This window comes from Salmo salar, chromosome 13 (assembly GCF_965601325.2).
Source record: "Salmo salar chromosome 13, fSalSal1, whole genome shotgun sequence".
NCBI lineage: Eukaryota > Metazoa > Chordata > Actinopteri > Salmoniformes > Salmonidae > Salmo > Salmo salar.
In genome coordinates, this window is record NC_138303.1 from 35,026,228 (window position 1) to 35,049,350 (window position 23,123).

The 23,123-nt window shown below is 40.8% G+C and overlaps 2 protein-coding genes across 7 annotated transcripts in view; one reads left to right on the forward strand and one right to left on the reverse strand.

Annotated features, from left to right (window-relative positions):
- The window catches only part of LOC106566910 (signal peptide, CUB and EGF-like domain-containing protein 3), a 103,492-nt gene extending 98,609 nt beyond the window's left edge, over window positions 1–4,883 (forward strand). For all 4 annotated transcript variants that reach the window (XM_014135494.3, XM_014135495.3, XM_014135496.3 and 1 more), the window contains 6 exons: window positions 12–179; window positions 451–612; window positions 911–1,108; window positions 1,299–1,451; window positions 1,562–1,641; window positions 1,786–4,883. In XM_014135494.3, the coding sequence (XP_013990969.1) occupies window positions 12–179; window positions 451–612; window positions 911–1,108; window positions 1,299–1,451; window positions 1,562–1,641; window positions 1,786–1,938 (914 nt within the window). In that variant the 3' untranslated portion in view covers window positions 1,939–4,883. The remainder of the gene's footprint in view (window positions 1–11; window positions 180–450; window positions 613–910; window positions 1,109–1,298; window positions 1,452–1,561; window positions 1,642–1,785) is intronic.
- Window positions 4,884–6,338: 1,455 nt separating this feature from the next.
- LOC106566911 (specifically androgen-regulated gene protein) lies at window positions 6,339–22,929 on the reverse strand. 3 transcript variants are annotated; one of them, XM_014135499.3, is made up of 4 exons: window positions 22,738–22,929; window positions 13,258–13,449; window positions 9,384–9,561; window positions 6,339–9,249 (listed from the first exon to the last, which is right to left on the reverse strand). In XM_014135499.3, the coding sequence occupies exons 2-4, from the start codon at window positions 13,360–13,362 to the stop codon at window positions 7,643–7,645; spliced, it is 1,890 nt and encodes a 629-aa protein (XP_013990974.1). In that variant the 5' UTR covers window positions 13,363–13,449; window positions 22,738–22,929; the 3' UTR covers window positions 6,339–7,642. The 3 variants fall into 3 exon arrangements, with proteins under 3 accessions (XP_013990974.1, XP_013990975.1, XP_013990973.1); XM_014135500.3 differs by lacking the exon at window positions 22,738–22,929 and adding an exon at window positions 19,613–19,774 and having other exon boundaries at window positions 13,279–13,449; XM_014135498.3 differs by lacking the exon at window positions 22,738–22,929 and adding an exon at window positions 19,613–19,774.
- Window positions 22,930–23,123: the final 194 nt, after the last annotated feature.

Here is a 23,123-nt window from a genome sequence, read left to right on the forward strand (position 1 = left end):
TCTACATCAAGGTCAGTGCCCCACTGGGTACTACTCCAGTGATGGGTTTAAGCCATGCCAGCCATGCCCGTATGGCTCCTACCAGCCAGACCTGGGACGGACCCTGTGCTTCCCCTGCGGAGGGGGGCTGAGCACCAAGCGGGAGGGGGCCAGCTCCTTCCATGACTGTGAGGTCAAAGGTCAGTGGTTTATCCAACCAGTTACATCATATTATTTGTATTTTATTTAACCTTTAACGAGGCAAGTCAATTAAGGACACATTTTTATTTACTATGATGACATACCGAGAGGCAAAAGGCCTCCTGTGGGGACGGGGGATTCAAATAAAAAATGTAGGACAAAACACACATCACGACAAGAGAGATCTACACATCTGTGTGATCAGTTCAATATTTCATCTCAGATCTGGTTTGTAAATGTGTGTATGTGTCATCCCTCTCCTCTCTGCAGTTCAGTGCTCCCCTGGCCACTACTACAACACTACGGTGCACCGCTGTATTCGTTGCCCTCTGGGCAGCTACCAGACAGAGTTCAGACAGAACTACTGCATTACCTGTCCTGGCAACACCACTACAGACTTTGATGGGGCCACCAGTGTCTCTCAGTGCAAGAGTAAGGGCCTGATTGTATAAACCTGCTATCTGCATATAGGAATTATTTTCAAAGGGAAAATCTTTCACTTTTGGACTTTCAAAAGGTCCATGCCTTTTCTCAGAATATCAAATTCAAAATACAGGATGCATAAATTATCTAAATGTTTCCAAAATTCGCACATGACTAATTGAAAAATGTTTCATTTATCCAGCCAAATGAAAATCTATTGTATTTTTTTAATATTGTCTCTATTTCCACAGCTCCAGATGGATTCACTAATAACGTGTATTCTTGTGTGTATGTATGTGTATGTTAGACCGAGAATGCGGAGGAGAGATGGGCGAGTTCACAGGTTACATTGAGTCCCCCAACTACCCCGGGAACTACCCAGCTAACGTGGAATGCATCTGGAACATCAACCCGCCCAGCAAGCGCAAGATCCTCATCGTGGTGCCTGAGATCTTCCTGCCCTCAGAGGATGAGTGTGGAGACGTACTGGTTATGAGGAAGAACTGTGAGAACTCTCATATATCCCAGCACATGTGTTTGATACCATTCCATTTCATCCAGCCATTATTATGAGCCTTCCTCCCCTCACCAGCCTCCTCTCTAACCAGTGTGGTGTTCCACAACCATAATATCAATCCAGAATGCCAAGTTAGAGTATTCAGTCAATCTTCTGTTTTTCATGTCTGTTCTTCCAGGGTCGGCCACGTCCATCACCACCTATGAGACATGTCAGACGTACGAGCGACCCATCGCCTTCACCGCCCGCTCCCGCAGACTCTGGATCAACTTCAAGTCCAACGAGGCTAACAGTGCCCGAGGCTTCCAGATCCCCTATGTCACCTACGATGGTAAACTCTCACCCATCACATGAACTCTCAATGATAAAACAGAGTGGGTAAGTCCTCGCATTCTGAGATGTTTGGTGTTTAATGTATCATGTTTTTTTGTGTATTTACAGAGGATTATGAACAGCTTGTAGAGGACATTGTCAGGGATGGAAGACTCTATGCCTCTGAAAACCATCAAGAAATCCTAAAGGTTAGTGCCTGCTGCTAAGATACATACTATTACATCCCTTAGTGGGTCATGTTCATGTTCAAGTCAGGTGTTCTCTGAATAAATAATTGTATACTTGTCATATAATTGTATAAGTGTGCTGTGTTGTTGTCTTCTTTCCATCAGGATAAAAAGCTGATTAAAACTCTCTTCGACGTGCTGGCCCACCCAAACAACTACTTCAAGTACACCACTCGGGAGTCCAACGAGATGCTGCCGCGCTCGTTCATACGCCTCATAAGCAGCAAAGTCTCCGGCTTCTTGCGTCCATATAAGTAGTTGCCACACCAAACCCGCCCCTAAAGCACCAGACCCCGCCCCCTCTTACAGGCCAAACACAGAACTCTCACAGGACTTTAAACAAGTTGACCAAAATAACTCTTTTTTCTTCTATTTTTTCATACTGTAGAGGCTTTGACGACACACTTCACTATGCAGTCCCACATGTTGATCTTCTTCATCTGTTTGGTTTTAAGCCGTTTCATTTCCTCCACAACCATACAGTCCATGAAGTCAACCAACTTGAGTCAAAGTACAGTACAGGCTGTCTTTCTCATCTCTTCTTTCTGAATATTTATCACCACTACAATATGTTGGTGTCTTAGTTTTTTTGCTGTTTCTATTAGCATATATGGCCTTGTATGTCATTTTCACAGCAATCCCCAATGCGAAGGATGTGTGCGTATTTCAGATGACGCATGTTAAGTCTGTGTTGACAAAATGGACAACGGTAGTGGCATTTATGTCAGACAAGAAGAAGGATGTTACAAGGGTAATATGTTTGTCACATTTGTTTAGAGCTGGAACTGAGTTATAATAAATGTGCTTTAATAAATAGTATTTCACTTGAGTTCCAGCTTCAGCTCAATCCATTCCAAGACGAGTCTGTTTTGATAAATGTATAACCTTTTGTAGATTTATATCCTCCATGAACAATCCTCAAGGAGAAAGACCTGTCAGTTTCATGTCATAGTTACATTCCACAACATTCAAAGCCTTACTATATCTGAGCTCTTAGAGCAACTTCTTGTTAAGGTATTACTGTTAAAACAGTTATTCTATGTTTTTTTCTTCTGTCCAGATTGTATAACTGTCTGTTACCTACGTTCAGACATTTTCTGTTATTCTATATCCAAGTTAACTTAACAAAGCGTATACAGTGTAGTTTATAATTCTTTCCAGAACGTGATGGACATTTTGGAAAATAAATAGAAAACTAGATTTGTGAAAGCCACAGGAGAGAGACAGAGAAATGTCTCTATGTCTCTGTGGACCATGACTGGTGAGGGAGAGACAGAGATGTCTTAATTAAGGGACACGCCTCTGTGATACAGACAATGTCTTTGTTGGACACGACTCTGTGAGAGAGAGACAGAGAAATGTCTTTGAGGGACATACGTTTGCTGCTTCTTTTAAAAAGGTCACTTTAATTCTTCAATCTCAAGTCCTTTTTCTGGTGTTTTCTGACCTCGCATCACACTAATAGTCCATTGCTTTAATACAGGGGTGTCAAACTCATTTTGCTCCGGGGGCCGCATTCAGTCTTCAACAAGGTCCGGAGGGCCGCACTGAATTTTTTAAAATATTTCCTTGCTGTCAATCGGTTTGGGAATTTAGGAAATCGTTTTAACGTTCAAGTTTTTATTGTTTTACTCAAAGCACCCGCGGGCCCTATTGGACCTCCTCACGGGTCGTATGTTTGACACCCCTGCTTTAATATAAAATAAAGTTGAGAGAGAGATGCATCATAAGTATAAATATAATTCTACCACCTGTCCTCATGTAAATGATAGTCACATCACATTTGTCTCTTCATCCATGGCCTACCAACCCATTTTATAGATTTTTTCTTTCAATCTTGTAAATAATGAAAATAAATTAGACGAGGATTGAATCCTTTTAATCCTAATTATCTTGAGCAGGACCCCAAACTATTTTCCACCCATGTCCTCTTCACCCTCTCCCTAATCCAAGTACCCCACCCCAGCCCCTTTCCTTCCCAAACGCCCATGTCAGATTCTGTCCCAATAAGACCAGCTCTTCCAAAGACTGCCTGCATGGCAGGCCAAGTTATTATCTTGTGCACTAGATCTAGAGCCTGTCATCCTACCTTTGTTGTATAAGTGCAATGAATTAAGTCTCCATTGTGTTACTCCTCTCTCTGTGTCCAGAGAAATACAAAAAAAAAATGTTTTAATCTGCCAACACATATTGAGAACATATTCTTGGATTTCTTAAAAAAAAATTGTGACTGACATTAGGGTTGTGAATAAAGTTCAGCATCCCACACCAATAATGTTGAAATACCAATATAGTTGATCAATACAATAATATTGCAATTGAAATATTGCTAACAATTGCATTGTCAATGTAAAAGCTAATGACAATGATAACAAGTAATCCCCTCAACACTCTCAAACCCTCATTGAAGACAAATAAATATATTACTGCTCATAAACATCATATGGATTTCCCTTGCAAACTCTGATGGTTTGTTGTTTTTCAGTTTTTGTTGTATATAAAAGAGAAAATAAAAAGTGTAAACAGTAAAAGCTACTGTACACAACCTTTAGATAGTTGTAAGCACATGTGCTTCTGGATAAGGGAAAGGGATTTTGACCACATTGCTAAATTGTAAGACAAGGGTGGTCTAGCCTTGCAGACCAGAGGAACTGTTTAATACAAGTCACACATAATGCCATATCTGTATCCCTTTGAATGTTTCCAAAAAAAGCCTAGCTACATTTATGGTTGTCTTAAGTTGCCATTACTATTTATATCATCCAGTTTCTTTTTCTTCAGCATTTCGATGTCAATAGCACTCACTGCTCCCACCAAATCCCAACTCACCATTCTCTCCCTCCTTCATCTTCCTCCCTCTGTCCCTGCAACCTGAACACATCAGATGTTTCTGTTTTGTAGCTTTTTTTTAAACATGCGTTTGCTATGATGTATCATAGAGTTGATAATGGTATTTGCACTTGGAAATTGTTATTTCTCATGTAAAAATGTCTGGATTTTGTATTGTCTTTTTAAATGAATGGAATTGGTGTTCTTACATTTCTTGTAGCTCTCGTTTGTTCTCTAAAATGCTCATTCACTGTGTTCAACCCATGAAGATGAAGATGCACACGTACATGTAACTTTATCAACTGTAAAAAAAATAAAGAGTATGTACAGAGGTGAAATGAAAACACTTATCAAAATAAACATACTGTAATTGAGTTTCATTTCTAATATTATTTGATGTCTTAAGGTAGCCCTTTTCCTTAAAGATGTTTATGAGACTGAGGACATCTCAGACAATAACCATTTCTTAAAATCAGTCCATAAGGGGTGTGTCAGGTAGTATTTTATGTACTGGGTTTGGGTACTGGTCTTTCTGACTGACCCTTGAAATTGGGATGGACCCTTGGGATGGACCCTTGAAATCCTTCTAGCATCAATTTAATCCAAAATTGTACTGAGATTGTATCCAGTGCTGTAGAACTTAATTCAGGGCTGGATTCGATATGTATCGCAGAAAATCGGCATTAAAATGTAAAGGTAATTTCAGATTGAGACGACATATGCAGTATTTACTGTGAATGCAGTCTCTGCAAACAATGCCTTCACATTTAAATCGTGCTATAACGCGGATCTTCTGCGATACGTCTGTGATACAGATTGAATCCAGCCCTAATTCTCATAGTCAAAATGCTATGGTGAGCAGATATATTTTGTATAGTTTAACATTTGAATCACAAATCTTTCTAAATGATGAACCATTAAATCAAGTCATACAGAGCTTGAACAATAATAGATGGAATAGAAAGGTTGTTGCAGTTTGATGAGTTAATGGTTGATATGAGTTGATATGAGTTAATGGTTGATATGAGTTGATATGAGTTAATGGTTGATATGAGTTAATGGTTGATATGAGTTGATGGTTGATATGAGTCAATGGTTGATATGAGTTAATGGTTGATATGAGTTGATATGAGTTAATGGTTAATATGAGTCAATGGTTGATATGAGTTAATGGTTAATATGAGTCAATGGTTGATATGAGTTAATGGTTGATATGAGTTGATATGAGTTAATGGTTGATATGAGTCAATGGTTGATATGAGTTAATGGTTTATATGAGTTGATATGAGTTAATGGTTGATATGAGTTGATAAGAGTTAATGGTTGATATGAGTTAATGGTTGATATGAGTTAATGGTTGATATGAGTTAATGGTTTATATGAGTTGATATGAGTTAATGGTTGATATGAGTCAATGGTTGATATGAGTTAATGGTTGATATGAGTTGATATGAGTTCATGGTTGATATGAGTTGATATGAGTTCATGGTTGATATGAGTTAATGGTTGATATGAGTTAATGAAAGGTTTGTCCAGTTTTTTGTCACATCAGATGAAACTACTGCAGCTGTAACACCGATGTGTTGACATGACAAACCAGGGCCTATGACGCTCCTAACGTCATATGTAGGCAGAGCCCAATACAGCTGACAGATAAATAACATAACATCCTTCTGCTTCGAAGGGCACATATCAACAATGTCTTATTCTACCTGTAACCTGCAATTTACCTTTTGTTTTCACAATCCATTGGACCAACCATTTCATATTATAAAGCACTATACCATACTCATCATGTTAAAAGTGTTGTATGAATTTAAGAGTTCATATGAAGATAGTTTCGAGGTTTATTCTCTATTTACAAAGCAAAACATTGACATGGTTTAAAAAGTCCTGCCACGGGTAACACTTAATGAGACACTTTTGGGGTTGGGTTAAATGCGGAAGACGCATTTCAGTTGAATGCATTCAGTTATGCAACTGACTAGGCATCCCCTTTCTCTTCTCTTTCAATTCTAAATGCTACGCTAACAGTTTGAGAGTGACGAATTTTGACAGACAATGAATAGTAACTACATGAACCCAAACTGGTAGAATTTTAAGAGGTGATACAATCTTAGGAACCATCAGGAAGTTGCTCTCTCAACTATAAAAACAGTATTTCAATAATCTCACCACTGACAGACCTATATTGGACATTGTGGCTGCTGCTCAGCAACCAGTTAGTATGGGTTGTGATGTGCGTCACACCTAAAACCACATTTCAGATTCCTATCACTGACTGGCCACTGACTGACTGAAGCTTCTATCTACGTACTGTACGCTATGTAGTAGTGCATTTTTCGACCTTTTAATTTGGTTCCTTGACAACTGCCAATCACTACATCAAAGTCTTTTGACACATTGAATTGAATCAGAGTCAAATTGCAAATCAGCAAAAACATTTTTACTGGTTGCCATGGTCCCCCCAAAAAACAATAACTTTGAGGGGAGGTTAGAGGAACTTTAGGAAGTTAAAACAATGGTATTCTTGTCAAAGGTTACGTGAAATGAGAAGTTATAAAGGCACATCCTTAACTATAACAATAACATCACGTGTATTCCCCATTTTAGAAAACAGATTGTGTATTGGTCTTCATAAGAGGTTGCCATACAATTTCATAACACAACATCCCTCATGAAGTTTATTATATTTTATTTAGAAAATTACTGAATATGTCAAATGAGGTTTACAAACAGCCTTTCATTTACCTACTGTACTGCATACTGTAGTTACTGTAGTATCTCATAGTAGTATATTGTAACCATGATATTCATTAAAAGGCAGTCTTCGGGTACATACAGCATTTCTGTGCAGGAAGAAGGCAAAAAGACACTGCCCTCTATGAATATATACTGTAGCTGTCTGTAGAGCCAAGCAATTCTCCATCAAACAAATAGTGCTCCTTGCATATTGCTTCAAAGAAGGCATTTTTATGGGGAGAATAATCTTCCCATAAATGTAAGTGTCCCAGTGACCAAAGACTAGAGGATGGCTTAGTTGTACAGAATCCATATTAAGAACATCCTCCTCAGACCTCACCTCTCATATGGATTCTGTAATGGTGCAGTTCCATTGCCCCTCTTCATGCCCTCAGTCCCCCAGCAGTCCTAGCTTCTTCAGGGCCTCCCGTCGGTCCTCTCCACTCTTGCTGTTGGGGCAGATGAGCACACTGATGCCATGGGAGCGGGGCAGCTTGTTCTGGGACTCCCCATGACCTGGCTGGGAGTGGGAGGCCTCACCCTGAACATTCACAAAGTCTTTCCCAGTTCCTAGGGAGGCGGGGCGGGGTCTAGAGTTGCGCAGGTTGCCAGGGGACAGTGCGTCTTTGGGACCTTGGTTGGCCCTGAGGGAGGCATTGCTGGCCTTGTAGCTGCTCAGGCCCTTGCCAGAGCGCTCCAGAGTCGCTGATTTGACCCCTATGGGAGGGGGAATATGCTTGGGTGGTGAAGGAAGTGTAGCAGGTGAGGACAGAGCTTTGGCATTGTCACTGAATTGGGCTGGGACTGGGGCTGGGGTAGTGGCTGGGACGGGGACTGGGGCTGGGGTAGTGGGAGGGGCTGGGACTAGTGCTGGAGTTAGTGCTGGGGCAGGAACTGGGGTAAGGGTGATGGCAGGGACTGGAGCTGGGGTAGGGATTTGGGCTGGGGCTTTGGTCTGGGTGGTAACCAGGCTGTGAGAAGGAGGGGGTGCCCATGACTTCCTGGATTTGGATGAAACAACAGGGCCTGAGACTCCATCCTCAGTCTTCAGGAGCCCGAGCTTCCGTAGGGCCTCCATGCGCACCTTCTGGGGGTCAATCATTGACCTGTCAATGGGCGAGGGGCCTGGGTAACTGTCTAACTTGTGAGACTTCAGGATGATGTTGGAGGGAAGCCTCTTGGGCTTAGGGGCCACAGCGGGCCGGCTCTTTGGTTCCAGGGCCTCAGGAATGGGGGTGGGTAGGACATCTGAGGGGCAGGGTAGTGCTTGGGTACTGACAGGCAGATCAACACAGGGTTTAGAAGGTGGTGCCTCTTGGGCTCCAGAGGAGGCTGGTGCAGCTCTCTTCATGGAGACCTGTCTGCGTAGTTGCTCCAGCTCACTGTAGGTCAGAGGACCTCTGAGTTCTGCAGGCACTGGAGGATCACTCTCTTCCTCTAGCTCATCATCCCTGAAGTCTGAGGGAGGGGGAATCAGCTTCAGATCCAGCTCAGACGGAACCTTAGTGTTGCAATTCGCAGGCTTACTGTCTACAGAGACTCCTTTAGGCATGTTGTCCACAGAATCATCTGTGGGTAAATCTGACGTGGCTAATGAAGGGGTTGTTTTGGGGGGTTTAGATTCAGTGGACAGCACCGGAACTTTTGTGATAGTGGCCAACCCAGGAGCTTTGATGTCAGAAGACAACTCTGAGGTCTTGGGCACAGTTGCTATCTTTGGAGCTTTAGGGTCTGTGACTACTTCTGGGACTGTGGGTTCAGTGATTACCTTTTGGGGTTTCAGATCAGTGACTGCCCCTGGGGTACTGGGCTGGGTCGCTACTAATGGGGCTTTGGACTCAATTGCTGCAGTTGGGACACTGGGATGGGTGGTTGCCCCTGTGACTTTGAGCTGGATACTGGCAAGGCCATTTGCCAGAAGAAGAGGTGTAGGCACTCGGCAGTTCAGGTAGGACTTACGATCTCTACCTGAGTCGTCATGCTGGAGTTTTGATACATCTAGAAGACAGGCAGAAACAGCAGGAATTATTTTACTATCAAATTCTCACAGGTTGCTAAACTGGCTCGCACAATCCTGACCTAAAACCTGGACACATTTTTTTGTGTCCTGCATGGGAAAATCCCGTACTCACCCTCCAGTTTAGTCTGTCCCATAGAGAGGTGGTGATGTTTGGCTGCCAGGCTGCTGGGGTCTGGTTCATCATTGGACAGGCCACTGTCCTCCTCCATCTCCAGGGACTCAATGGTGGACTCCAGAAACATGAGGCATGCCCGCTCCTCAACAGAGAGGTACTCCAGACTGTCATCACTCTGCCTCACACACACACACACAAAGAGGACACAAACACAAAGACAACAAAAAGAAGAAACCCGTAAACATAGACAAACTAGAAATGCAGAGTACAAACAGATTCAGAATAAAATAACAATGCAATTAATTGCTACCCTTTAATCAAGATTACATAACTACTGTATGTGGAACTGTATGCCAGCCCAGCTAGCACATAATGTTCTGAGAATGATATGTTTCTTAGAGCTTGGTAGGAGCGTGGTTGTTCTATGGTTATTTTGCATAAAACCTTCCCACAAATTCTGGGAATGGTGCAGCACAGTTGCTTGGCTTTGGAACATTCTCAGCACATTTAAGGAACTTAACAAAAAAAACATATGTTCTTGGTATTTCATTACTTTAACATAACTTTTCCTAAAAGTTCGAATATGGTTACATTTTGGTAATTTTCGAGAAACGTTCTCCAACTGGTTTGACGTTGGGAATGTTCTCAAAGAGTTTAGAAAATGTAAATTAAGAAACAACGTTCTTCTGTGGGAATTTCAGTATTTCAGCATAATGTTTGTTACAGGTTTCCTCATGGTTCTATTTAAAGTAATGTTCTCAAATTGTTCCAAGAAGGTTAAGAACCAACGTTCTTCTGTGGGAATTTCAGTCCTTCAGACTAACTTTTCCTACAGGTTTCCTCATGGATTTATTTAAAGTCATGTTCTCAAATTGTTCCGAGAACATTAACAAAAAACTTTCCATAAAAAACACAAGAAAACTTTAGTAATGTTCAAAGAACGTTCTAAAAATATGATTTTAAAACATATACAGTACCAGTCAAAAGTTTGGACACACCTATTCATTCAAGGGTTTTTATTTATTTTTACTATTTTCTACATTGTAGAATAATAGTGAAGACATCAACATTGTGAAATAACAAGAATGTAATCATGTAGCAACCAAAAAAGAGCTAAACATATAAAAATATATTGTATATTTGAGATTCTTCAAAGTAGCCACCCTTTGACAGCTTTGCACATGCTTGGCATTCTCTCAACCAGCTTCACCTGGAATGCTTTTCCAACAGTCTTGAAAGAGTTCCCACATATGCTGAGCACTGCTTTTCCTTCACTCTGCGGTCCAACTCATCCCAAACCATCTCAATTGGGTTGAAGTCGGGTGATTGTGGAGGCCAGGTAATCTGTTGCAGCACTTCATCCTTGTCCTTCTTGGTCAAATAGCCCTTAAACAGCCTGAAGGTGTGTTGGGTTATTGTCCTGCTGAAAAACAAATGATAGTTCCACTAAGCGCAAACCAGATGGGATGGCGTATCGCTGCAGAATGCTGTGGTAGCCATGCTGGTTAAGTATGCCTTGAATTCTAAATAAATCACTGATAGTGTCAACAGCAAAGCACCCCCGCACCATCACACCTCCTCCTCCATGCTTCACGGTGGGAACCACACATGTGGAGATTATCCGTTCACCTACCCTGTGTCTCACAAAGACATGGCGGTTGGAACCAAAAATATCACATTTGGACTCATCAGACCAAAGGACAGATTTCCACCGGTCTAATATTCATTGCTTGTGTTTCTTGGCCCAAGCAGGTCTCTTATTATTGGTGTCCTTAAGTAGTAGTTTCTTTGCAGCAATTCAACCATGAAGGCCTGATTCACGCAGTCTCCTCTGAACAGTTGATATTGAGATGTGTCTGTTACTTGAACTCTGTGAAGCATTTATTTGGGCTGCAATTTCTGAGGCTGGTAACTCTAATGAACTTATCCTCTGCAGCAGAGGTAACTCTGGGTCTTCTTTTCCTGTGGCGGTCTTCATGAGAGCCAGTTTCATCATAGCGCTAGATGTTTTTTGCAACTGCACTTGAAGAAACTTTCAAAGTTCTTTACATTTTCCGGATTGACTGACCTTCATGTCTTAAAGTAATGATGGACTGTCGTTTCTCTTTGCTTATTTGAGCTGTTCTTTCCATAATATTGACTTGTTCTTTTACCAGATAGGGCTATCTTCTGTATACCACCCCTACCTTGTCACAAAACAACTAATTGGCTCAAACGCATTAAGGAATGGACTGTCGTTTCTCTTTGCTTATTTGAGCTGTTCTTTCCATAATATTGACTTGTTCTTTTACCAAATAGGGCTATCTTCTGTATACCACCCCTACCTTGTCACAACACAACTAATTGGCTCAAACGCATTAAGGAAAGAAATTCCACAAATTAACTTTTAACAAGGCACACCTGTTAATTGAAATACATTCCTGATGACTACCTCATGAAGCTGGTTGAGAGAATGCCAAGAGTGTGCAAAGCTGTCATCAAGGCAAAGGGTGGCTACTTTGAAGAATCTCTTGTTTAACAGTTTTTTGGTTACTACATGATTCCATATGTGTTAATTCATAGTTTTGATGTCTTCACCATTATTCTACAATGTAGAAAATAGTAAAAATAAATAAAAACCCTTGAATGAGTCGGTGTGTCAGCATCAACAAAACTCTCTCTATCCTCAATCATGTTAATTGTGTTCAGGTGTGTTGGCCATGCCCACTAATTGGCAACTCTTGATCTTAATGAGTGCTTATTTCCTTTGAAATGGGGTGTATTTGAATAAACTAAAATTAACAGCTTTGTATGCGTAAAAAAACAGCATGCTAGTGCCATCCTGGTGGCGCAGCGGATTAATTCCATGGATAGAGAACAGAAGATTATAGGTTTGAATCTCACTGATACCGTGTCACAATAAAAAATACATGTGTTTGCATGACCTAGGAAATTAATTTCCATGTGCGCTTTTAAGTTAGCAGTGTTATTAAAACATTCAATGAACGTTTTAAGGAAGTTATTCATAAACCTCCAAATAACCTATAACTTCTGTTCTCAGAACGTTTAAAAAACATTCCGTTTACCAGTCAGGAAACGTATGGCTTCGTTCCCACAACCAATGTGAAACTAAAAATATACGTTTCCACAACTTCCAAGGAACCAAATATGCTAGCTGGGAGGTATGTCTGTGTACAATATATCCTTGTATAAAGTTAGGTAAGGCCTTCAAACTCTTTTGGCTTGGTTTTCAGTTCTTAATAGTCAGTCTCTCTGTTTCTCTCAGCTAATGTAAGCTGAACAGCCCATTGAGGCCCAGTGAGACTGTAGACACAGAGCGGATCAAAGTTAAGTTTACCTTTCACACAGCAGGGAGGGAATTAGAAATGACCTCAGTACTCCTCCCGGCTAGCTTTTAGCTTTCATCCTATACTGCACTGCCAGAGGAATGTATTGCAGTGGATTTTAGTGAGGGGCCTCTGAACAGCTCTGAAATGAACAGACTGGGTCCTCAAAGCAGTCGCTCTCTCTCATTTCTCTCTCATTCTGTGGAACCCCTCAAAGGCCCCTCTCTGAACAAACATCTGAATCTCTCACCCACAACATGAACAAGCCCAGTAGCTCACTGACTCTTAGCATTGGGAGACAGTTGTACTACTGTATATAAACATATCAATTCATAGTCAATAAATCAAATCCAAGACGGGGGTGAGAAAGGCACTCTTTCAATTTTTGACATGTTGCATCTAGCTAGATCAATTCCAAAATGTTTACCACAATGGCAGCAGTGCAGCACATAAACAAAAGAAAACAGAAACCGGTGAAATCAGAGTCTCAGCTATTCTGCTGGTTAGTGGTTAAGGGTAAAGGAGGAAATAGATTCTGCACGCACAAAGCCAGAGTTCATGCTGACCACACTGTCATAGCTCCCAGCGCTGTCCATATTGATCAGGGATTCCATGGCAACGCCGCCCGGCCACGTGTCACTCTTCGCCATGGCACAGGGACAGTGGGAGGAGCCAGGGCTTCAGGGGGCCTCTGCTAATTGGCTGGAAGTCACAGATGGGTCCAGATAGGGAAGTAACTGGGGGAAAAAAATAAAGGAAAGAAGTTTTAATGCTTGAGGCAAAAATCATTACATCATCATGATGATCCATTCTACAGGGCTTCCCTTGTGTAAATTGTGGCATTTCTCTATTACAGCTCGTGTGGTTAAAGATTAGGAAATGTTATATACCCATACTATTGCTTTTAAGCCAGGCCTTTTTTAGCAGTGACAAAGTTTGATCAGTGATATCATGGTAGAGCAAGACAAAGGAGCACGCCCCCATTCACATCAACGGGGCTGTAGTGGAGCGGGTCGAGAGCTAAAGTTCCTCAGTGTCCACATCACTAAGGAATTATCATGGTCCGCACACACCAACACAACCAACACAGTCGTGAAGAAGGCACGACAACGCCTCTTCCCCTTCAGGAGGCTGAAAAGATTCGGCATGGGCCCTCAGATCCTCAAAAAGTTCTACAGCTGCACCATTGAGAGCATCTTGACTGGCTGCATCACCACTTGGTACGGCAACTGGTTGGCATCCAACAACAAGGCGCTACAGAGGGTAGTGCATACGATCCAGTACATCACTGGGGCTGAGCTCCCTGCCATCCAGGACCTCTATACCAGGCTGTGTCAGAGGAAGGCCCTAAAAATTGTCAAAAACTTCAGTCATCTAAGTCATAGACTGCTCTCTCTGCTACCGCACAGCAAGTGGTACCGATGCACCAAGTCTGGAACCAACAGGACCCTGAACAGCTTCTACCCCCAAGCAATAAGACTGCTAAACCACAGCTAACCAAATAACTATCCGGACCATCTGCATTGACCCCCCTTTGTACCAACTCTTTTGACTCATCACATACGCTGATGCCACCACTTTTTTATCTTTCCTATTGCCTAGTCACTTTATCCCTACCTATTTGTACATATCTACCTCAATTACCTTGTACATCGACTCGGTACTGGTACCCCATGTATATAGCCAAGCTATCGTTACTCATTGTGTATTTATTCCACGTGTTATTATCTTTCTACTATATTTCTCTCTACATTGTTAGTAAGGGTCCGTAAGTAAGCATTTCACTGTTAATCTACACCTGTTGTTTACGAACCATGTGACGAATCACATTTTATTTGACATCTCTAAGACAGTACTGTATATCCGTGTACAGGAGTGACAATAGTATGCAAACCAACAGCTTACAGGTAGGATTATTACATCACCAATACTGTCTCTCTATTTAGCATCTATGTGCCCTTATCCAATAGAGGGATACACAGACAATGCCCTGGCCAAAGCTCGAGCAGTGAGAAAAGGAGAGGCTATTATTAGCCATTTGGAAAGTATTAAGACCCCTTAACTTTTTCCACATTTTGTTTCATTACAGTCTTATTCTACAATGGATGAAGTAAAAAATGTTCCTCATCAATCTACACACAATGCCACATACTGACAACACAAAAAAAAGTTATTTAGAAATGTTTGCAAATGTATAAAAATAAAAAATAAACAGAAATACCTTATTTACATAAGAATTGAGATCCTTTCCTATGGGACTCGAAATTGAGCTCAGGTGCATTCTGTTTCCATTGATCATCCTTGAGGTGCTTCTACAACTTGATTGGAGTCCATCTCTAGTAAATTCAATTGATTGGGCATGATTTAGAAAGGCACACACCTGTCTATATAAGGTCCGACAGTTGACAGTGCATGTCAGAGCAAAAATCAAGCCATGAGGTCGAAGGAATTGTCCGTAGAGCTCGGAGACAGGACTGTGACGAGGCACAGATCTTGGGATGGGTACCAAAAAATGTCTGCAGCATTGAAGGTCCCCAAGAACACAGTGGCCTCTATCATTCTTAAATGTAACCACCAAGACACTTCCTAGAGCTGTGCGACTGAGCCAAACTGAGTAATCGGGGGAGAAGGGCCTTGGTCAGGGAGGTGACGTCTGGAAGGAACCTGGCACCATCCCTACGGTGAAGCATGGTGGTGGCAGCATCATGCTGTGGGGATGTTTTTCAGTGGCAAGGACTATGAGACTAGTCAGGATCTAGGGAAAGATGAACATAGCAAAGTACAGCGAGATCATTGATGAAAACCTGCTCCAGAGCACTCAAGACCTCAGACTGGGGTGAAGTTTCACCTTCCAACAGGACAACGACCCTAAGCACACAGCCAAGACAACGCAGGAGTGGCTTCGGGACAAGTCTCTGAATTTCCTTGAGTGGCCCAGCTAGAGCCCGGACTTGAACCCGATCTAACATCTCTGGAGAAACCTGAAAATAGCTGTGCAGCGACACTCCCCATCCAACCTGACAGAGCTTGAGAGGATCTGCAAAGAACAATGGGAGAAACTCCACAAATACAGGTGTGCCAAGCTTGTAGCGTCATACCCAAAAAGACTCGAGGCTGCAATCGCTGCCAAAGGTGCTTCAACAAAGCACTGAATAAAGGGTAAATGTGATATGATATTTTTATTTTTAATTTAAAAAAAAAAAAATCTAAAAAACAGTTTTTGCTTTGACATTACTCAATATTGTGTGTAGATTGATGAGGAAAAAATATATTTAATCCATTTTAGAATAAGGCTGTAACAACAAAATGTGGCATCATACCCAAAAAGACTCGAGGCTGCAATCGCTGCCAAAGGTGCTTCAACAAAGCACTGAATAAAGGGTAAATGTGATATGATATTTTTATTTTTAATTTAAAAAAAAAAAATCTAAAAAACAGTTTTTGCTTTGACATTACTCAATATTGTGTGTAGATTGATGAGGAAAAAATATATTTAATCCATTTTAGAATAAGGCTGTAACAACAAAATGTGGAAAAAGTCAAGGGGTCTGAATACTTTCCAAATGCGCTGTATATCTTTAAAATGCAAAGGAGCGTTCGGCATACGGCGTGGTCTTGTGGGCTTTAAGCTCCACCTGGAGCAAAGAGGTGTAAGATCTTTAACCGCACAAGATTCTTATCCGGGCTAAAGACGTACCTAAGCTCCTACTAAACCTTATCAAGTGGCACTGTGTGAATCCCATCACCCCATGCCAAGCCATGCCACCAACAACCTGTTGGCATCCAGGCTTTACAGTAGTCAAAATACTGTAGATGTACTGGTGTTGACATAAAAAGCCCGCAGGTTTTTTAATAGCAATTTCATTAGAACATAAAATATCAAATTACATTTGACCATCAGTTACTACTCAGATTGTTTTCATTTATTTTGCCCAGACATAGACCAAACGGCCTATACGGTTGCTCAACTCATTCAGGTGAGTCAGTGGCAATATAACTGTGTGTTACACATACAGAAACAGAAAGGAACAGTAATGATAGTGAATTTCCATTGAAGTCTACAGTGCGTTATTTCCACCAAAACCCTGAAGATCTGTCAACAGGCCACACAATGCTGCTGAATTACCTTGGGGTTTGGGTTGGGCCAATTAATACGTAATATATTAATTACACTAATATTAAGCTATTGCTAAATATATCCTGGCACTCTGTACAGAATATCACCCCACCCAATGAAACAACGGCAACGTAGGAAACATGTGGATCAATATAGGCCACACAGTACGCTTTTGGCAACAACAGATAGTGGGCTTTCTAGTTGGTTAACACAGTATTCCAGGGCTCCCACCCAGTTAGTCTAGAGGCTGATAATTAGGCCTTCTGCCTGCCCCTCCCGTGAGGACATAATAGTATGAACAACAGAGTGAAAGAGAATGTCCCAGCACCTCCCTACACACCTACAAGGCGGTAGTGGGAGAGACAGCAGCCTATACTCACTACACCCACCACAGAGATGTAATACATCTAGGAATGTCACTTTGCCTACTTCCTAGAAAACATGGTTTGTCATTGAACTAAGCGCCCTGGCTGGCGCCCTATGCTCTGATGTACCTCTGTGCATTTCAGGTAAATTACAAAGCAGAAGGGGAAATATAGAGAGAGCCTATCAGGTGCATTGCTAACGAAAAGGGTTAGCACTGGTGTCCACTGTCTGGCTTGCCCTTCCATGCACTATGAACCGTTGAAAGCTGCGGGATTCAGGAAGGTGATTGCCTTGGATTCCTTTTCAATGAGTGACAATGATCTTACTGTGTCGATAAAAAAGGAAATATGTGTCCTGTAATGTGAAGGACAGGCAGAGCAAGAACTAGTTAATGATTTACAGTAAATAAACAGACATTCACAACATGTTGTGCAACTCCCAACCTGCATAGATAACATGCATGAATGTTTAGCTTGGTACTGAGTCAGTTTGCACCTGCACCATTATAATGTCAATGTTGGGCCGGCTTTGGGAGTGGTTTTGTGAATTGGCAAACATTGAAATCTCAGGTAAGCATTGACACATATTACTAACCTATAGCTCACATTAGAGCACACCCTTTGGTTTTGCTACCATACCACATAACAGTGATAATGATGTTGAATCATGTGTCAATCATCTCTCATGGGAAAACCTTCCCACGGTACACCTGTCTGACTCTATTAACCAACATGTTGGAGCAAGTCAGACAATTTTTATCTCCAGAATGCAACACACGTTGAAAGGCGGTGACCATCGAGATGAGCATGATGCAAGAGTTTGCTCTCAGACAGTCACACAGAGTATCTGCGCATGTGTACGGGTGCGCTTCATGCTGCTACAACATGGTAGCTGGGTCATTCCTACCATGCGCTGCCTTTTCTGTCCCACGGAAATATCACTTCTCATTTAGTATAAAATGTGAATTCCAAATGGCTTTAAATATAAGGTCAGGTGTCCTTTACCTTAAAAACACAAAAATATGTATCTTGAAATGGAATTTTATACATTTTAAACACCTTTCTTCAGTGGATGTAGCCTGGGTTTTTTTCCACACAAGAAATATAAGCCATAAAATAAAATATTTATAGTCCTAGTTAAATTCTCTCTCATTAATATGTTTTTTTAATTCTATTTATGATTATTTAATATTAGATTTTCTGTGTGTCCCTGGTGTCACTTTCCTTCGTTAGTTTGTTGTAATTCTCCATTTAAGAAAACAACCCTGTCCTACAATGACACCACAATCAGTAAGTGTCATCATTTCTTTGGTGAGAAAAGAATGGTGCAAAGCTAAATATAAACACTCAGTTTTATCAATTATTCCATGTTTCATGTTATTAGTCTGCATGTCCCACTCATAAATGTCCACCCGTTAGGCTAAATTATAGAGACATTTTACCACACGTAAAAATGCCCAAATACTTTTGATAGAGAAGTTAAAATCCTGTTCAACTGCTCAATCTTATTCACTCACAGAGCTATGGCTAATTTAGGCTCCAAATGTCCACCCTGTTAGGATTATGCAGGTTGGAAAATGCACCTAAAAAAATGTAAGTGTAAGCTTGTAAGTGTCACCTTTTTCTAAAAGAATGCAAAAAAAATAAGGTACCGCATGCATTGTAGGAATGACCCAGCTAGCTATGGGACCAAAACAGTTGAATAGTTTAGCTTTGCGCTTCAATGCTCCTTGTTGTGGAAATTGACCAACTTCTACGGTTTACTTCATGCATCCTTGTCAGCTCACTAAGTCTACCTTTAAACCTAACCTACACTATGGCCTGACCCATCACCTTATGCATTACTGACCCACAGTGGCAGGGAGTTACATCTCTAAAAACACTAAACTCGCTCCTAGCCTCCCAGGCATAGAGTTCTTTCTGTCCCTAAAACTAAAACTAAAACTGAAACTTTAAATATAAATGTTTTTTTTTTTATAAAACTTTAACTAAATAAAACCTATTAAAGTGGATCTGAAAACTAACTGAAACTAAACTGAATATCAAATACAAATATTAAAATGAATAGAAGTAAAAACGAATATAAAAATACAAAAGTATAATAACCTTGCCCCTGACAGCATGACACTCATGTAAATGAAGCCTCTGTCCAAGGCTAACCTGTATTCAACACACATCCACAGCGGACCAACAGTCAAACGTTGGTCGTAATTATATATAAAAAAAACCTGTTCAGTAAAATATTGTTACCAGTACCATTACCAAGAATAGTGTAGCCTCATAGACTATGGATGATCTACACATCGCATAGGATTCCAACCTTGTGTCAATTCATGCGTGAAAGCATAAAAACTACAGCGTTTCGTAGAGCCTAAATACTTAAAAAAGGAGAACGCAAGTATAAAAAGAGAAACGCACCTGAGAGTAGAAGAATATTACTATTCCCTTTTCACAAAGTTAATTTGCACTCAAAGAAACGTGATATGTTCAAAATTATCCAAAGTCATTTAAATACAATTACGGTTTTCTGTGCAACTATCCTATCTGCCTTGTCAAATCAGTCTTGTTGATGTTCAGGTGAGTGCGACAGGCTCACTTTGTCCCTCCCCCTAATTCCATTGTGTCCAATCAGCACATATCTGGTCTACCGTGTCTTTGGTAGAGCCAATGGGATAACAGAGAAATAGCCCACGTTTCAAGCAGGATAATGACAGTGTATTACAGGGGTAATACTGGCAATACCATTGTTATAAATCTTTTCTTATTAACTCTCAGTGAACCTGGATCCATACTTGCATATTATGCACAAATAATTTATTAGGCCCCATTGACATGTAGGCTAATGGTATGATATATTACATATGATACATTTATTTGTATTTTTGTATTTATTTTTATTTAACCTTTATTTAACTAGGCAAAATTATCGGGGATTCGATCTAGCAGCCTTTCGGTTACTGGCCCAACGCTCTAACCACTAGGCTACCTGCACATATTTTAAGTGCAGTACAAAGCTGTTGGACTGTATGCAACATACATGAACTGCAATGGATTTGCAATTACATAAGTCCAATTGTTGTCATTCCAAACATGAAAATCAATAACTTTGCATAGAGTATTTCCGCCGCACACATTATAACACATATTTTTCATGATGACTGTATATTATACATCATATCAATCATATTATACAACGGGTGGGTCTAATCCTGGATGGTGATCCAATCCTGGATGGTGATCCACAAATTACCACCGGCTAAATCTATGACGTATTTACTCTGTTCCGTCTGACTTTGCAATCCACTGTCTCATCAACTCAGCCAGGCAATTTACATACTAGATTTACACGGTGAAAAGAATCTAGACATTATCTCCCATTTCTTTTAGACTAGCATTTGGTTTTCAACAGCAGAGATTTGTAATAACCCTGCTGTCTGCCTCTCCGACATTTGCAACATTGAAATTCGATCTCCAGCTGTCCCTATGTATGGCAATGAAAGTGTTGGGAATCTGGAGGAGACAGACAGGCTGGCAGCTTTTTTCAGCCACATTTTTATGAATCAGCCACATTTTTTATGGATATATACTAAGAAATGTCAATAGAAAAACACAAAATGCAGCTCATTTGCTGTCATTCTAGCTTCAGTTTGAAGGGATTGTGTTAGCTGAGTAGTTGGCCATCTCTTCTGAACAGTGTGGCCTATGCCAGGCGAAATCGCACATCATTAGCGCATTGTTATGGATGTATCCCCCAAAAAATCACTAGAAGACAACTTAAAGAAATGCAAATGCAGCTACATTGCTGTTATTCTGGCTACACTGTTTGACGTGGCTGTGTTAGCCAACTTTGGCTAGCTAGCAAGCAAGGGATAAGAACTTTGCCAGCCATCATGGCAACAGAACATTTAGAACGAATGACTGGGTCGCGTCCATAGATTTAGAACAAAAAGACAACGACTGGGTCGCATCTCTGGCAGTGTTTTGGATACATATATAACAATGAGCTAATGATGCTAATGATCGCCTGGCATAGAAAATGTGCTCTCTCGTCAGGACACAGTTCAGAGGAGGTAGCCAACTAAACAGCTAATGCATTCACTTCAAACTGAAGCTGGTAAGACAGCAAACTAGCGGTATTTCATGTCGTTTGACCTGTTTTGCTATTGACATTTATTTGTATAAATCCATAAAAATGATGCTGATTCATGCTTTCAACTGGCTGACAAAAGATGTCAGTTCATTCTATTGGTTAGGTTGCCAGAGACACGACCCATATAAACGCAACATGTAAAGTGTTGATCCCATGTTCCATGAGCTGAAATAAAAGTTCCCAGAAATGTTCCATACACACAAAATGTTGTGCACACATTTGTTTACATCCCTGTTAGTGAGCAATTCTGCTTTGCTAAAATAATCCATCGACTTGAAAAATGTGGCATATCATGAAGCTGATTAGACAGCATGACCATTACACAGGTGCACCTTGTGCGGGGGACAATAAAAGACCACTCTAAAATGTTTGCATCATAGGCTTACCCGTGCCAAATGTTTATTTTTTTATGATTTAGAATGCACCTCAACCAATCACAATGCTTGTTTTCACCAACCCTTTGTAGAATATCCTCCAAACACCGGCTTCTCGGGCATTATCATGAGTTCTATGTAAAATAATGAACAACGTGTGAGTTGTGTTCCATTGTTCCATGACCGAGCAGAACTGACCTTCTACAGAATTGCATTATTTTCTGGTTAACACAATAGGGACCAGAGTTGATTATCCATTTTATACCATGGTTATAATTTAATACATTTTCCGCTAGAAATGTGTTCACTTGCGATAGAAATGTGTTCAACATCCACTGAAGTAGCTAGCAAGTTTACTAGATAGCTACAGTAGTTGCTGTGGTAAACAAACAAACAGATTTGCTAGTTTAGCTAACCAAACTATCAGTCCTAGCTTGCCATTATGAAAATCGAATTCAAAATACGAATAGTGTTTTTAACCCGACTTTTGCTTTCAAAAGCAGCTCAAACAAAATATATAAAAATAAACTATAGCCATTAAATTCTACTGTGCAAATGTACACACCCCGAAGAGGTGCGGTATATGGCCAATATATGACTGTTCTAACGCACAACGAAACGCGGAGTGCCTGGATACAGCCCGGAGGTGCCTTATTGCTATTATAAACTGGCTACCAACATAATTAGACCAGTAAAAATAAATGTTTTGTCATACCCATTGGTATGCGGTCTGATATACCACGGCTTTCAGCCAATCAGCATTCAGGGCTCGAACCACCACGTTTATAAAAGGAAATAATGCACGCTATAGAATGCCCTTCAAACCAATCAGAAAGGTGTATTCAACAATGCCATGGTATAAACACTGGTAGTTAATGACCTTGTTCAGTCTAAGAATAGAAGCCCCTGTAATTAGGCTGGTACGAGGAATACAGTAGCTTGCATACTTGTTCCCTGTTATTAATGAAAATCATAAATCAATGCTTGTCTTGGCATTATGGAACTGAATTTCCACTTACCTTTAAGTATTTAAACATGCAAACAGTATCAAGACAAAGCTCTTGATGCAAATAGAAGTTCCTGTGTCAAGTGTTTTGCAAGAGTCCTTTCTAAAGCGATGGAAAACAGAGAGTAAGCTTTGGGAAATAGTGGTATGGCATTGTTAGCCATGTTGACATTAGGCTCAGTCAGCCACTGATTAACTAGAGTGACGACTTGTGCCTCTGTGTTTAGATTTCAGAGCTATGTATTCCTAGTTCTGAAACCACCTGATTTGACGAGCAGACAGCCTCATGTAGGCTACTAAGTTATGGAGTGTACTTACTGCACACTATTAGGAAGATAATTTGTTTATCAACATGAATAATGTTAAACACACTAACAAATAGGCTAATAGGAACAGGAA

What these genes read in the sequence shown, in the direction of transcription:
- LOC106566911 (XM_014135499.3), bottom strand. Translation starts at nt 13,362, where the DNA reads ATGGCGAAGAGTGACACGTGGCCGGGCGGCGTTGCCATGGAATCCCTG. An exon ending in TCAGCATGAACTCTGGCTTT is followed by an intron (nt 9,562 to 13,257) that starts GTGCGTGCAGAA and finishes TGTGTGAGGCAG; the next exon opens with AGTGATGACAGTCTGGAGTA. An exon ending in GGGACAGACTAAACTGGAGG is followed by an intron (nt 9,250 to 9,383) that starts GTGAGTACGGGA and finishes CCTGTCTTCTAG; the next exon opens with ATGTATCAAAACTCCAGCAT.